Source organism: Pleurodeles waltl, chromosome 10 (assembly GCF_031143425.1).
Source record: "Pleurodeles waltl isolate 20211129_DDA chromosome 10, aPleWal1.hap1.20221129, whole genome shotgun sequence".
Lineage (NCBI taxonomy): Eukaryota > Metazoa > Chordata > Amphibia > Caudata > Salamandridae > Pleurodeles > Pleurodeles waltl.
The window spans coordinates 106,311,463-106,326,193 of record NC_090449.1 but is presented as its reverse complement, the minus strand read 5'-3'; the positions used below and the strand labels follow the sequence as shown (position 1 = coordinate 106,326,193).

At 45.6% G+C, this 14,731-nt stretch overlaps 1 protein-coding gene across 2 annotated transcripts in view; it reads left to right on the top strand.

Annotated features, from left to right (window-relative positions):
• The window catches only part of UBE2I (ubiquitin conjugating enzyme E2 I), a 115,946-nt gene that overhangs the window by 56,170 nt on the left and 45,045 nt on the right, over window positions 1-14,731 (top strand). For both annotated transcript variants that reach the window (XM_069209882.1, XM_069209883.1), the window contains 2 exons: window positions 12,758-12,835; window positions 12,961-13,044. In XM_069209882.1, coding sequence (XP_069065983.1) covers window positions 12,770-12,835; window positions 12,961-13,044 — 150 coding nt within the window. In that variant the 5' untranslated portion in view covers window positions 12,758-12,769. The remainder of the gene's footprint in view (window positions 1-12,757; window positions 12,836-12,960; window positions 13,045-14,731) is intronic.

Here is a 14,731-nt window from a genome sequence, read left to right as displayed (position 1 = left end):
CTAGGTTTACCCAGAACGTCCTATTAAAAACCCGCTGATACGGTTCATAACCCCCTTTGACTTTTTGTCCAGCAGTAAAATACAGCCATAGATGGGGCGGGAACCGGTGCCACCACACCTGCTGCTTCAGTGATGGCTACCTACCAACCGCAGAGCTAAGGGCTGAGAGTGACGGGGACTCCGAGGGGTAGGCTTCACGAACCCTCGCTGCCTATCTGTAGATTGAGGTCTGAAATCATGTCCAGGAACGGCGAGGCAGTGAGGTGTGTGACGGCTGAGCGAGGAAAGGTCTGTGAAGGGATGGACCGGGAGATGGGTCTGTAGAGCGGTCTGGTGGTAGGCAGATCTAGTCTGTGTGAGGGGGGGGAGAGAGGTGCTCCAGGAGAGGGAGATAAATGACTGCGTAGGGTCCAGAAAAGAGGAATGGTAGGGGTCTGAGCGAGGGAAAGGGGTGGCAGAGAGGCCTGAGCAAAAATGTGAATAGCTTGTGTGAGAATGTCTACCTGAGTGTAATGTTACCAGTCAGGACCACAAACTGGTGATAGAGCTCCCACCTGAAGCAGCCTCATCCCACGTGTCTTGCCATAATGTGACTTAATTCCTTGAACAGATGAGCCATCCAGCCACCCAAGGGAGATGGCTCGTGAGAGGCCTTGCCTGCAGACTCAACTGGGAGCATCAGCAGCTCATATGTACATCTGCTGGTGTGCATGGCTGAATGGGGTAGAGGCCAGTCAGCTGGTTGCCAGCCTATTGGTGTTGCTGGGTACAAATATAGCCAGCAATGTGGGAGTCAACTGCAGCATTGTAAGTAACAAAAGTTAATAATCCAGGTGGTGGGGTTGGTGTGCTTGAGCAACCAGGACTCGCCATGCTACACTTTCTTATAGACGTTAAAAAAACGAAAACCCATTCCCAAAGTGTGCATTTTGAAAACAAACCTACTGATATTAAAGGTTAAAGTGTTGCGAAGAAGTGGCGCTACCAAAAACTTGCTTTTGCAGAGTGGTTCTTTAAAAAGAAAGCTGTAGCAACAAAAGCAGTGAAAGGACGCTTTAAAAGGAAGAGTTAGTTGGCATATACTCCATAGAAAAGACAAAGGGATGAAGAGACAGGAACCTCATGCGCTAACCAATGTCAAGCGAGGCAATGAAAGGCAACAAAGGGTATGTAATGGGCAGGCTCAAAGTCCCTTTTTAGTGCCCCCTTAACCATAGATTGTTACAAACGATTGCGCAGGCACTGTCCCAGAGAAGACCCAAGGAGGAGCTAGCGGCAAAAAGAAAAATCTATTGAGGGGGTTGGGGTGCATGCAAAATGAGGAACCCACAGGGCGTGGTGAAATAGTTAATTCTATTCAGCCATGCCTTACTGAGATGGCAATTTTGTTAGTAGATATTACTCATTATATTAGGCAGAAATTCCAGTCGGATACATTCCACAATGAGAATTCTATACTGCACATCAAATGTTCCTTAGAAATTCGAAAAGGGTGATAAGGCTGGGAATTCTTCTGAGATTTGCAAATAAGAATGGAGCCTCGTCATTTTCTCTGTGTGCTGAATTCTCTGGACACATGCATTTCAGCCCTCTTTCTTTTTGCTTGCAGACACAGGAGTGTCTTTTCAGGGACCTTCATTGCAAACTGGACCTGTTTTATCTAAATTAATCTCTTCTCCTTTTTTGCCCAAATCTGCCAATGCCAACTTATTTATTTTGAGCCTACTATGGCACGAACTCTATTACTCGTTCTCATGAATCCTTTTTTTTTTTTTTTTTGTAATTTACTAGAACTTTGTTTGTGTGGCATTAGCCTTGACATCCATATCGTTTGTTCGCTGTTAGTGATAGCTGAGCCTTGTTTATTGGATGCTTCCAGTGTGCTGGATGAGCCTGTCTTCAAGCATACATTCTTCCTCGATATCTGTGCAGTGCGGCTTGAATTGGCCATGCTGAGCAGCTGCTTCAGGGTCGGACTGGGAAGCCTCAGCAGTCCTGGCATTTTTTTTTTCTTGGGGGGAGGGGGGGTGATTACAGCTACGGCCAGTCCGGCCCCTGGCTGCTTGTGCTAGCCCTTCACATGCTGCTACATGGTGGTGTTATACTGGCCCTTCACACTGTTTTAGCATTATTTGTCTGTCGTGTAATGATTCAGTTCCTACTGGTAGTGCTTTCTGTGCTACATTACTGGATTGCACTTGGCGAAAGTACTTTGTAGTGTACTGTGCAGTTTAGGCCTGGGGCCTTGCACTAGAGGTCAGTTGGTAAGAAAAATAACCATGTCATGGCAGGACAGTGAGATGCTCCAGAATGCACAGAGCACAGTCCGCTGACAACCATGAGGAAGCAGCAGGACTGACTCAAAGCGCTGAAAGCTACAGGCTGTTGTTCTTAGATGGGTTTATCATTTAAGCTGGTGCCAGTTGACAAAAAAGCAGTTAACTGCAGAACCCTAAGCTATGGGGTACCCTGAGTCTGGGTATTGCGGAGCCCTACATCCAGGACAGACGGCTTGAGAAACTTTAATGCTCTGGCCCACTGTGGCCTTCGTACTCTTCCCACTCTATCCTAGGCTTTCTCTTAACAGGACATTAGGTCACCGCCTCGTGTTAAATTCGCTTTACTCCTGCTGTTTTGTGGGCATTAGAAGTTTGATGGAGTTAGTGCGTCTTTAAGAGGTGGACACCTGCCAAGTTGCCCAGGGACTAGGACTAGTCCAAGAGACTGTCTCTTCACCAAATTCGGCCTCAGGAAAATCCGATAGAGACAAGAATTGGTAACAGTAGAACAGACCTGCCCTGCTTGCAGCAACAAGAAAAGAGGAGCCGTGAGAAGCTATGCTCCCCTCTTTGTGCCTAAAGGTGCGTCCTTCTGTTTCCACAGGTTTGGCTAGTGGCTCTTAGCGCCATAAAGCCAACTGACAAACATTTTTAAATTTTTTTTTTTTTAAACATACTAGTCCTTTCAACTTCTTCCGCTTACCCCTTACATGCATCTGTTTTATATTTTTCTCCTATTATACCTGCATACTGTAGAGTATTTTCTAATAACTTGGCAAACTTATTTTGTAATAATTTTAAATTTCCTTGTCATGGATCCCAAAACCACACATGGCAGTACAACACAAAATGAAATGATTCAGTCCTTGGCCACTATTAGGCCTAATGTGCATCCCAGGGTAGCACCTTTTGGTGCTTCGAATTTGGTAGGCTGTATCAAACCAGAAGTAGCTAAGGTGGACCCTGGAATTATGACTGACCAGGTGATTGGTGGGGGTGGGAGAGAGGGCTTTGGTGGGGGGGGAGTGGGGGGAGGAAGGAGGAGGAGGAGGGGGAGGGGAGGGGAGGGGAGGGGAGTCAGTTAAATGGCAGAGGTACAATTCAGGAATTCTATGTGGTTACTACACAGACTCTGGGTTCAAGCCAGAGACACAATGATAGCAGCAGTTAAATAATTCTCCTAAAAGGTAAATAAGTTGGACATCCCTGCATTGGGTCCATGGTTCAAACCAAGAATGGTGGACTGTGTATCAAGATTTCATAAAGATACCAGTCACGGGGTCAGTGGGTTGAAAAATAAGTAACTTTCTAAATTTTGGGTTGCCCCTACTCCTCAAAGCAGGAGAGGCACAAGTGCCAGTGGGATTTGAGCTGTGAAGACCTGTGGGAGGGTTATATCAATGGGTCTTGAGAGCTGCAGGTTATAGAGGGTTCACAGGCCATTCTCAACAAGACAGGCCTTTGATCTGTCTGTTACCCTCCTCCGGCTGCTGCTGTCTTTACCCCTCCTCTGGATCGAACTGAGAGCCTGCCTTACTCTCCGTTTGAGGCCCTCCTCCACCCGCAGACTCCTGCCTGTGCCTCATCCCTAGTGGCATAGTGGCCATCCAAAGGTAAGTATCTTCTGTCTCTCTCCTTACTCCTGCCTTTTACCTCTGCTTTCACTAGTTTGCTAATCTTTCATTTTAATTCTTCGTCCCACTGCTGCCCTGTCGCCTCACCCCCCCCCCCAGCAAAGTGTTATTCATGCCCTCCCAGCTGACTGAACCCCAACCCTCTTAATTGGGGCTGCGCCAAAGGCATACCCGTGTGCGCCTTGACTGTGCCCAGTGCCAGGAACCCTGAATCTCCGATAAGCCGTTACATGGCCACCCTCCATTACAACACCTAGACCCTCCAATGCTTTAACACCAGACTTCAGTGCCTGTTGCAATGCATCCTTGAAGGACACCCACGGTCCTTTTCCCTTCCGGAACTGCAACCTCCGCTTCAGCCACAACAAACAGCTGGAACACCCCACACCCAGAACCACAGCACCCACCACAACCTCATCAACTGCCTTCTCCCGAAATATGCTCCCTCCGTAAGCACAGCACCAAACTTTGGGACCTGATTGACTCCACCGGTCCAGACATCGCATTCCTAACTAAGGCCTGGACCGACCTTACCGCTGGACCAGACATCGCAATCCCTGATGGCTACAACATACTAACAAAGGACCGGCCCTCCCGTCCAGGTGGAGGACTAGCTATTGTACACAAGTCCTCACTATGCATCATGGTAAACATGAAGGAACACTGCACCACAATGGAACATCTTAACTTCCTGATCCACGCCACTCGCAACTCCTCAGTTTGCAGCACTCGGGTCTGCAGACCACACCTGGTCCCTGCCCAGCCTTCACCATTGTAGACATTACCGCCCTGGCGTCCACTGGCTACCTCCTCCTTGGTGAACTGATTTTCCACCTCGAGGACAACACACCACTTCCCTACTCTACACCCACACCACCCTCACCAAATCACTGCGCCCACACTCGCCGCAGGACACACACTAGGCCCCATTTTCACCTCAACTTGATTACTATCCAGGACATCTCCACCCGGACTGGACAGACCACCACTGCCTACACTTTGCCATCACCACACACAACAGCTGCCTCTGCGTCCCTAGGGCCCCCCCACAGGAAATGGAACGAAATGACCAAGCAACTCACCACAACCTTCCACAAATCACTCCTACTGACTAGGCCAACAATGCAGCACGCAACCTAAATCCTGGATCAGAGTGCACCAACGCCTTAGCCCCCCTCCAATCAACTTTGGTCAAGCACATCCCAAAGAGAGCCACCTGGCTCACCACCGAACTCCAGGCATCCAAGCGCACCTGAAGGCCCTAGAGAAGAAATGGAGAAACAGCAATACCAGTGTGGACCTCTCCTCCTTCAGAGCCGCCACCCACCACAGACTTATCAAGAATACAAAAAAAGCTGCACTCCGTGAACGCATCTACTCCACGCACAGCACGAAAGGACTCCACAGTAATAAATAGATTCACCAATCGTCCCCCCTCCGAAGCCACCAACTTACCCCCCCCACCCCTGCCCATCCCACTTCTTCCCCAGTCGCAAGACCTCTGCGAGAAATTTGCCACTTTCTTCCAATGCAAGTTTAAGGTTATTTATGACAGCTTCTTCCCGGAGAACCCACCCAGCATCTGAGCCTCTGACGACCCAGAACCCATCCAAACCATCCAAAACTTGTCCATCTTTCCACAGAAGAGGCTGAAAGCATCCTGAACAGCACTCGCTCCGGAGCTCCCACAGACCCCTGTCCCCAACACATCTACAACAGAGCCAGCGCATCCATTGCCCCCAAGCTCCGCAAGATGCTGAACCGCTCTATCAACACAACCACCTTTCCCGAAGACTGGAAACACACCTAAGTCCGCCCCTCCTGAAGAAACTCACAGCCGACTCTTCAGAGCTAAAGAATTTCCAGCCCATCTCGCTATCTTGGCCAAAGTACTGGAAAAAGCTATCAACTCACAGCTGTGACAATTCATCGAAGGAAATGACTCGCTGGACACCTCTGTTTGGCTTCCACAGCACGGAGACAGCTCTTCTTGCAGCCACTGAGGACATCTGCACACTGCTTGACCATGGTGTCACCACAGCACTCGTACTCCTCGACCTCTCAGCAGCCTTCGAAACGGTCTCACAAAGCACCTTATGTACCGGACTCCACGACACAGGAATCTGCGGAAAAGCCTTGCAATGGATTCACGCCTTTTTTTCTCTGGAGGAACACAGTCAGGCTTCCACCTTTCATATCCAAACCAATATAGGTCGGCTGCGGAGTCCTCGGATCTTCACTGAGCCCAAAGCTCTTAAACATCTACATGGCCCTGCTTGCAGCTATAGTCTGAGGCCACATAATGAACATCATGTCATATGCCAATGACACACAACTCATAATATCCCTCACTGAAGACCCAGACAAAGCTAAGAGAAACTTCCACACAGGAATGGAAGCCGCCTGCACCTGGATGAGAGAAAGCTGCTTCAAGCTCCACTCAGACAAGACCGAGCTTATCTTCGGAAACTCCACCTGGGATGACTCCTGGTGGTCCACATCGCTCGGTGCCCCACCTGACAATGCCTGCAACCTAGGAATCATCCTTGACTTCCCTATCAATAACCTGACAGGTAAACAGTCACCTCTTCCTGCTGGCACACCCTCTGATAACTCTGCCAAATCCTCAAATGGATCGAGGTCGAAAGTGCCACAAGACAGTCACCCACTCCATTGTCACAAGCAGGCTTGAATAGGGAAACTCACTACTCCGGCACCACAGCAATAAAATATCAGGAAACTGAAACTCACCGAAAACTCCGCCGCCACACTCGTCCTGAATCTCCCTCACAAGGAACACATCTCCCAACACGGAGGACCCTACATTGGCTCCGCCATTGGAGAAGCAATTCATCTTCAAACTACTCACCCACACCTACAAGGCCATTCACAACACTGACCCAGCCTCCCCATCTCCTTCCATCATCCCACCAGACCCCTCTGCTTAGCCCAGCAAGCACTAGCCACCATCCCACGCATACGGACAACTACAGCTGGAGGAAGAGCTTTAACCTACCTCGCAGCAAAAACCTGGAACAACCTGCCCATGCACCTCAGACAAAGCCCGTCATTCACCATCTTCAGGAAGAACCTCAAGACTTGCTTTTCCAGATGAGGCCCGTACCCTCCCCCAGCGTCTTGACTACCTTACTGGTGAGTAGTTGCGCTTTACAAAATCTTATTGCTTGATTGATTGATGAATGGGCTTTAATGAGGTAACTATGAAAACTGATCTGATCAAATGCACTCCTCTTTTCTGCTCCTTAGTCTTGGGATGCGCCTGTCAGGCCGCACAGCAGGCATGGATACTAAACAGTGGGTCCCATAAAGAGCGGGTTTCATGGAGTATGGCAGAATTTTTTTTTTTTTTAATTTGTTTTATATGCATCTGTCTGAATGCGTTGACACATAACCAGCCCTTTATTTTTCCAATGTTTCTTACTCCTAGGCTTCAATTTCTCCTCAGAAACAAACCTAATTTGTAAAATGTTGATCCTTTTCACAATGTTTCATTGGGGTATGAGTAAAACGTTTGTGGTAATAATGGGCCGTTCTCTCATTTTTCGCCACACATCCCTGTCCCTCTAACTTTTCTCATGGTCTCATAAGCCGGGGTCTGTTACGTTTCTAACGCGAAAAACTTGAAATATGAAAATACTAACCCCATATTAAGTACCTTTGCTGCTATCTATGTAACTGGTCATAGGACATTATTTCAATGCCAGCTGCTCCGCCGTACATTACAGAAATGTGTTGATAAATCTTAATCTCGTCCGCATATCTGAAGGGTAGAACACTGGCAAGATGTGAAATGATGCCTTCATAATATTGCACCCTTAAACCTTTTTAGAAGTGAAAAACGTGTGAAACAGGCACCCAGCCAGTGGCATAGCTCTGAGCGTCATATTAAATTGAAATGGATAAGCTAATATGATAGTAACGTGGTGTAAACCAGCGGCTCTTAACCTATTTAGAAAAAAAAACATTTGGGAAAGCAGTTACTTTCGCAATTTTCATGGTTAAAGCTATCAAGTTATAACTTGAAAGCACCTTCCAGGTTCTGTCTATGGCGAGTCCATTTTCATCATTCTCATGATGAGGGGGTGGGAGGAGGAGAATAATTAAATCTACATTCTGTTGACAAACATTGATTTTAGTCCCAAAAATCAGTCGAAAGCAATTGAATGAGTGAGGTACCTGCACAGTTTAATGAGTTTGTGTTATAGAACAGTTTTGTATAATTTGGCTAAAATGTCCTTGGAGTCCTAAATTATCATGCTTAAAGGTGGTTGATCATGTCTTTAAGATACTGTGCAGGAGAGCAGAAAATGCAGTTCCTCTGCCTTGTCATTAAAGGGCAGTTTCTAATACAAACAATCTAGCCTGAGGCTTTGCCTTTGTGTATGTGCCAGGGGAGTGCAATCTGCCTGCTAGATGTGGCCGAAACTTTCTTCCAAAGGAAAGAAATTTGCCCAGGTAGAAATTTTGCCTGTGGAAAGGGTTTCTTGTGGCTTTCTTGGAACTCTTCAACCTTGTAGAATGTACTTTGTTTTATAGCTGGATGTTTTGCGGGTGGTACTCTAACCACTGAAACACTAAAACCTTCCCAACAGTTTGTGTAAGGCCTTTTCTTTCTGTGCCTTTCTTTTCCTTCTATTTTCCAGAACGTGAAATTGGTCCATCTGCTTTTTTGCCATTGTGTCCTGAAACAAAAATTTTGCCCTCGTCCATAGCTTGCTCTCTCTCGTTGACAGCTTGCTTGCAGGTCAGCACTATGTGCAGCAATTTCACAGGTAACGTTGCTTCTAAGTAAGATACTTCCCATGCACAAGTGACTTCACCCAGGACTGTATAGTATTATTTGGTCTACAGCCATGCTGCAAACCTTACCAGTTGTCCTTCTTCCTCAGTAAGTAATTGATGCATTGTTGTTGGATGAAGAAAAACACTTTTGCTGACTTTCTTCCCCTATCTGCATCCGCACCCCGCTGGACCACGGAGAAACAGCTGCCCTCATCCTCCTTGAACTCTGCTGCCTTCGACTCTCTCCTACCTTGTGCACCAGACTACACAACACAAGCATCCGCGGCAAGACCTTGGGGTGGATCTGCTCCTTACTCACTGGAAGAACCCAGATAGTCCGACTCCCACCATTCATCTTGGGACCTACAGAAACCAGCTGCGAAGTCCCCCAGGTCTCCTTCCTGAGCCTCACTCTCTCCAAGACTGGCAGACACTGTGGCCTCAACATTGTCTCCTATGCTGACGACAAACAACGAATTCTATCCACTACTGACGAACCGTCAACAGCCAAGAGCAACTTGCACATCCGAATTAGAGCAGTCGCCGATTTGATGAAAGACCCCAGTCTCAAGCTGAACTCTGACAATACAGAGATCCTTATTGTGGTCCCCACTCCTGCCACCACCGCCCACACACACACATGAAACCTTGCATCATCCTAGATTCCTTGCGGTCTGTCCATGGCCCGCCAAGTCAATGCCGTCTCATCATCGTGCTTCCACACACTTCGCCTGATCCAGAAGATTTTCAAGTGGATCCCCATCGCAACAAGGACTGTCACCCACAAACTTGACTACGGCAACACACACAATGCCGGCATCACAAAGAAACTTCAAACAAGACTCCAGAGGATACAGAATGCAGCACCAGGCTCATCCTAGACTTTGACAGCCACATCTCTGCCCACCTGAGAAACCTGCAGTGGCTTCCCATCAACAAACGCCTCATGTTTAAAATCCTGACACACGCTTACAAGGCTCTGCACAACATCGGACCAGGCTACCTCAACCACTGCCTTTCCTTCTACGCCCCCTCCAGACAAGTATGCTCTAGAGGCCGTTGCTGCCACCCCTAGAATTGGGAAGAACACAGCAGGAGGTAGATCCTTCTACCTTCCGTGCAGACCTTGAACATGCCGCCACTTCACCTCCGGCAGAACCCCTCGCTCAATCAGTTCAAGAAGGACCTCAAGACCTGCCTCTTAGCCTGATCCGCGCCCTGAGACCCCATGGGTGAAGTTGCGCAAGTCAGGAAACTGATTTATTTTATTTATTTATTTATTTATTCTTGGCTTGTTACTTGCAATTCCCCAAAGTTACTTTTTTTTCTTGTTTTTATTTATATGGAAGTAAAATTTCAGGCATATTTTATTTATATTAATTATGCCAATGAGTAAATAACTAGGGAATTCAATTAAAATATTTGTAGAAGACCATAAACGCAGTGCACTGTCAAAGCAGAATGGTCTGTAGAAAGGAAATCAAGTGCTTAGTGTGGAATGAAATGGAGCATTCCTCTTCTTTCCCATCGTCCTGATGCTCGAATTTGGAGAGCAAAAAACGGATTCTGGCATGGAATATAGGAGAGAGGTTGTATGAACATGAGTATCTTTTAGGAATTTGAAAATATTTAAGTAGAAGCGCTGACAGATTGGTAAGAAGTGGAAGCCGGCGAGCAGAGCTGGAGAGATGTGCTGTTGGAAATGGGGAAAGGAAGAGTAAAGACTACAGAGAAGTATGAGAGATGAGACGAGACTAGTTGTGTGGAGACTGTGGCGGACATGTGCAAAAATCAGTGTCTGGCACTGACAGTGCAAACCCTGGGATGAAGAATCTGTTTGAACAGGGGAATTACAGATTCCCCTGCAGGAACTATGACCAGTCGGAAGGGGGGGCGCTTGTTGATTAGTGCACATGTAGAACAAGCATTTCCAATGCAACAGGTATCATTTGTTCGAGTTAGAGCTATTAGCGTTGTAAAGCAAAAAAAAAAAAAAAATAGTGTGATCGCGCTATGTAAAATGCTGCTTGGAAAATAAACAAAGTAGTCCCGACTCCAGGCTGAAAACCTCGAGCCTCGTATGTTTTTGGTACTTTAGCGGTGCTGTGTAGGGGGCTAAACACCGGAAAAGGCATGACGTAAGCATGCCTTTCACAAATGAAAGCAAGCAGATTTTAAAAGGCAAGCTCACAAACCAATATAAGTGACTGACATGACATGGGTGTGGTTTCAAGCCCAAAGAGATTACAGAATGGACGGAGCACTTTGTGCTCGCCCATAAAAAGGGAGTGCAGAGGACCAGTCCTTGGGAGCCCCGAAGACCCCATGACCTTTACACTAGAGGAGCGGCCAGAAGGGTACAAAGAGCAGAAAAAGTGCAGTAAGTGAGAATTCAATAAAGTAGTAGCAGTTTCCAGCAGAGATCCAAAGAACAAGAAAGGAGGATGGTTTATGAACATAGTGGAGAGTTAACCCGAAGAGCAGGTTCGTTGGAGTGTGGAAAAAGGAGCTTGAAGTTCAGATCGGAGTAGTATATAGTTTGGTCTCCCGGTGTAAGGTATTTTGTGAACATTCCGTACTGTATTTATCCATATTAATTTTTGGCCGTCTTATCAGTATTTATATTTGTTATTTAATAAATGAGGCGGTAAATCTTATTTCCTTATTTGTCCAGCTTATAAATGTGTGCTACTACTTTTTAACCCGTTTGGTTTTACCACTAACTAGCCAAATATGGTTCAACATTTCAGCCTCAACCTCTGCGGAGATACACAATTATTGAAGGAAATTTCATTCGTTTTTAATTTATCATGAATTAATCTGTAAAAAAAAAAAAAAAATGAAATCTGGGAGCTTTAATTATAGGCATCGTGTCAGTAGGCTTCAGGTCATAAATCCAAATCAATCTAGTTTGAGGGCGATTTCAAACATCATGCATTTACTATAGGTAATGCTTTAGAATTGTCCACCATGATTGGTAAGCCCTTCGATGTTGATATGTTCGTTGCCAAGTTTTCTTCTAGCCATGATAATGACCATCTAAAACTTCTGAAACTGTTTTTTGCTAAAAAGAAATGTCTTGTTCCTGAAGTAGGTTTTATGTTCACGTCCTAAGTATTGAGTCTTCGTCTTCTTTGTGCGATTCTTCAAAATAAGATCGGGATAGTTAAAAGGCCCGATTCTGACGTGGAACAAAATCCAGATAGTAACCATTATGGTAACTCCCATTAACTTCTCTATCAGGTTCCGGAGGTGAAAGGTGGCATAGTAGAAGTGGGATTTCAGTTGTGTGTAATCCAGAGCTTGCCCATCCTAATCCTTCTAAATAATGCCAATCGAAAATGGTCCATCTTTGAACAATTTCCTGCAGGAACACTGTGCCTAAGAGTACTTGTGCTAATTTCACATCTTGAAATTCATTACCCCCCCCCCCCCCCCCTCAATTCCAACAATTACATGTGTGGCATGACCACTACGACTCCGATGCCTCAAAGAATGAGGGGCTTTGTTTTACAACTGAAGTGTGTAATTAATCACTGTAGCATCGCTTGAAAGTGATCCGTGCTGTGGTATCCCTGCTAGCGGTTACCGCAGGCTACAAATATAATGGTCCTCTTCTGTCCCAGTACCAATGATAATCGTAATCTACAGATGCTGCTCCAAACTGCAGAAGAATATCTTCCAAGAAAAAGCGATCGGCACGTTAATATCAGCAAAAATGATGAAAAACATGTTGCATTTCCATGGTTTTTTTTCCCCTTGCATGTAGGATCTTAGGCGCATAAATCCGTTCCTCTTTTACGTGCATACTCTGGCCTGCGTGGGTTACGATTTCTCGTATAATGTCCCTTTTCCCGTAGCATGTTTGCCTTCATATGAAACACTAGATGGGGCTATTGCACAATGATGTAGACGTGGCTTTTTGTGTGCAGTCTTCAGAGGCGCGTTTGACAAATGTTACCTATCGCGTTGGAGGCGACAAGTGATGCAACGCCAATATTATTTAACATTATTAACTTTACACGTGCTTTTATTTTATAGATAGTTTTGAATATGTCTGGCATAGCCCTGAGCAGACTGGCACAGGAGAGGAAAGCGTGGAGAAAAGATCATCCGTTTGTAAGTACAACACTTGACCTGTAACAAATTTAATTCGCACCATTTTCTAGATTTGTTTTTGATCTGTATTTAATGGTCTCCATTTGAACCCGTACCAGTTCTAATATAATGTTGCTTTAAAATAGGGATTTGTTGCGGTACCAACGAAAAATCCAGATGGCACAATGAATCTGATGAACTGGGAGTGTGCAATTCCAGGAAAGAAGGGGGTAAGTTTAATACTGGCATGCCCACCTTTAAAAGCCCGGTTTTTAGGTCGGATTACTGATCCACCTCATTGAATGATGCCAAGAAATATTAATAGTTGGTAGGTTCTTTCACTGCCCCCTTACCCCACCTCTCCGTGTGCATGGTTCCCACCTCACCCCCATCCGCATTAGACTCTTGTAAGACTGAACAGTCCCCAGTTAATCTTGCAGCCTTAACTGTAGAAGTCAAAGGCACTAATGGCTGAAGTAGAGTGCTGCTTGTCTGAGCTACTTGAACAATGTGATCTGCCTATCCTTTTTTTTTTATGCCTTTTCTGCGTATACTACAGTCTCATTTACTGCAGTACAAACAGGGTTGAGGGCATCAGGAAATTGGGTGGCTCGAAGATAGCTGTGTGGAAGCTATGACCATAGTAAAGGACTGCACATGTTGTCACAGACACTTCAGCTGTGCGCACAGCAGGAGGCAGTGCTACAATAGCAAGGACCACAAGTGACCAAAATAGCCACTTTTTTTTTTTAAGGCAAGCCCACAAACCAACCAAACTGATGGGTGTGGTTAAAAGGCAACAGAGAGATTACAACAAGGGCTAGTGTGCTTGCGCACTCGACCCTTAAAGTGTCCCTAATCAGACTGAAAGCAGTGCACATTCAAAAAAAGCCAGTGCAGTGCCTAAGGTAGCTGAACCAAAGTGCCGACTGGCTGAAAGGGAGCTGTCCAAGATCCCCTTTCTTCATCTCTGTAAGTTTATGCATTTGCTGTATATGGCGTATCCTATCTGATGACATGAACCTATTCCAAAAAGCTGAAGTGGTCTGTAGACGAGACCTACAAATGGATGCTCTACCGGTATTTTATAGTGCGTGAGCAACCATTTCTGAAATGCAATTAGATTTTTTTTCTTTTTTTTTTTTTTCCTCATGATTATCTTACTATTTTGGGAGATTTGTTTTATTGCCTCACACTAGATTGTTTTGAGTTTACATTTTTTTGTATCCTTTTCACTATTTTCTCTTTTATGGCCCCGTTTTAGAAGATGTCCAGTCCATCATACTTATAAAATGTATGGCTTCAAGCACCGATTAGCACTACTGAAATCGCAGTGTAAAAACACCAGTGGATAACCTGTGGCAACACTCCCCAAAACCTTTTAATAACTGTTATTTTCTTCCCCTGGAATTAGAGACCTAGGGCAACGGTAATTCTGGGGCAGACATATGAGGATTACACTGAGCCTTTTGTAATGCACGCCTATGTTTCCCTATTTGCTTTCCATCTTGTAGTGTAGCGTCTCCTTCTGCTTACCTGAATTAACATGGCATTTATTGCATAAATAATTATAATGGGCCTCTTTTCGTCGTTGGCCATTCTGTGAGCGTTATGTGCATGAACATCTTTTGTCGTATTGAAATGCTTTTATTATTTAAACGAATTAAATAAGTGTTTTTATGTATCTCCCATCGATTCTAGAACAATAACCACCTTATCCCTGCGTTTGTACGGATCTAAGTATTCATGTTCAGTCACTGAACCTTTAAGTAGAAATTCAAATGGTGCACTGAGGAGGATGAATATCCATTTTCTGCATACCTTCCTTTTTTATTATGGGCGAGCACAAAGTGCTCCGTCCATTCTGTTCTCTTTGGGCTTGAAACCACACCCATGCCACGTCAGTCACTTACATTG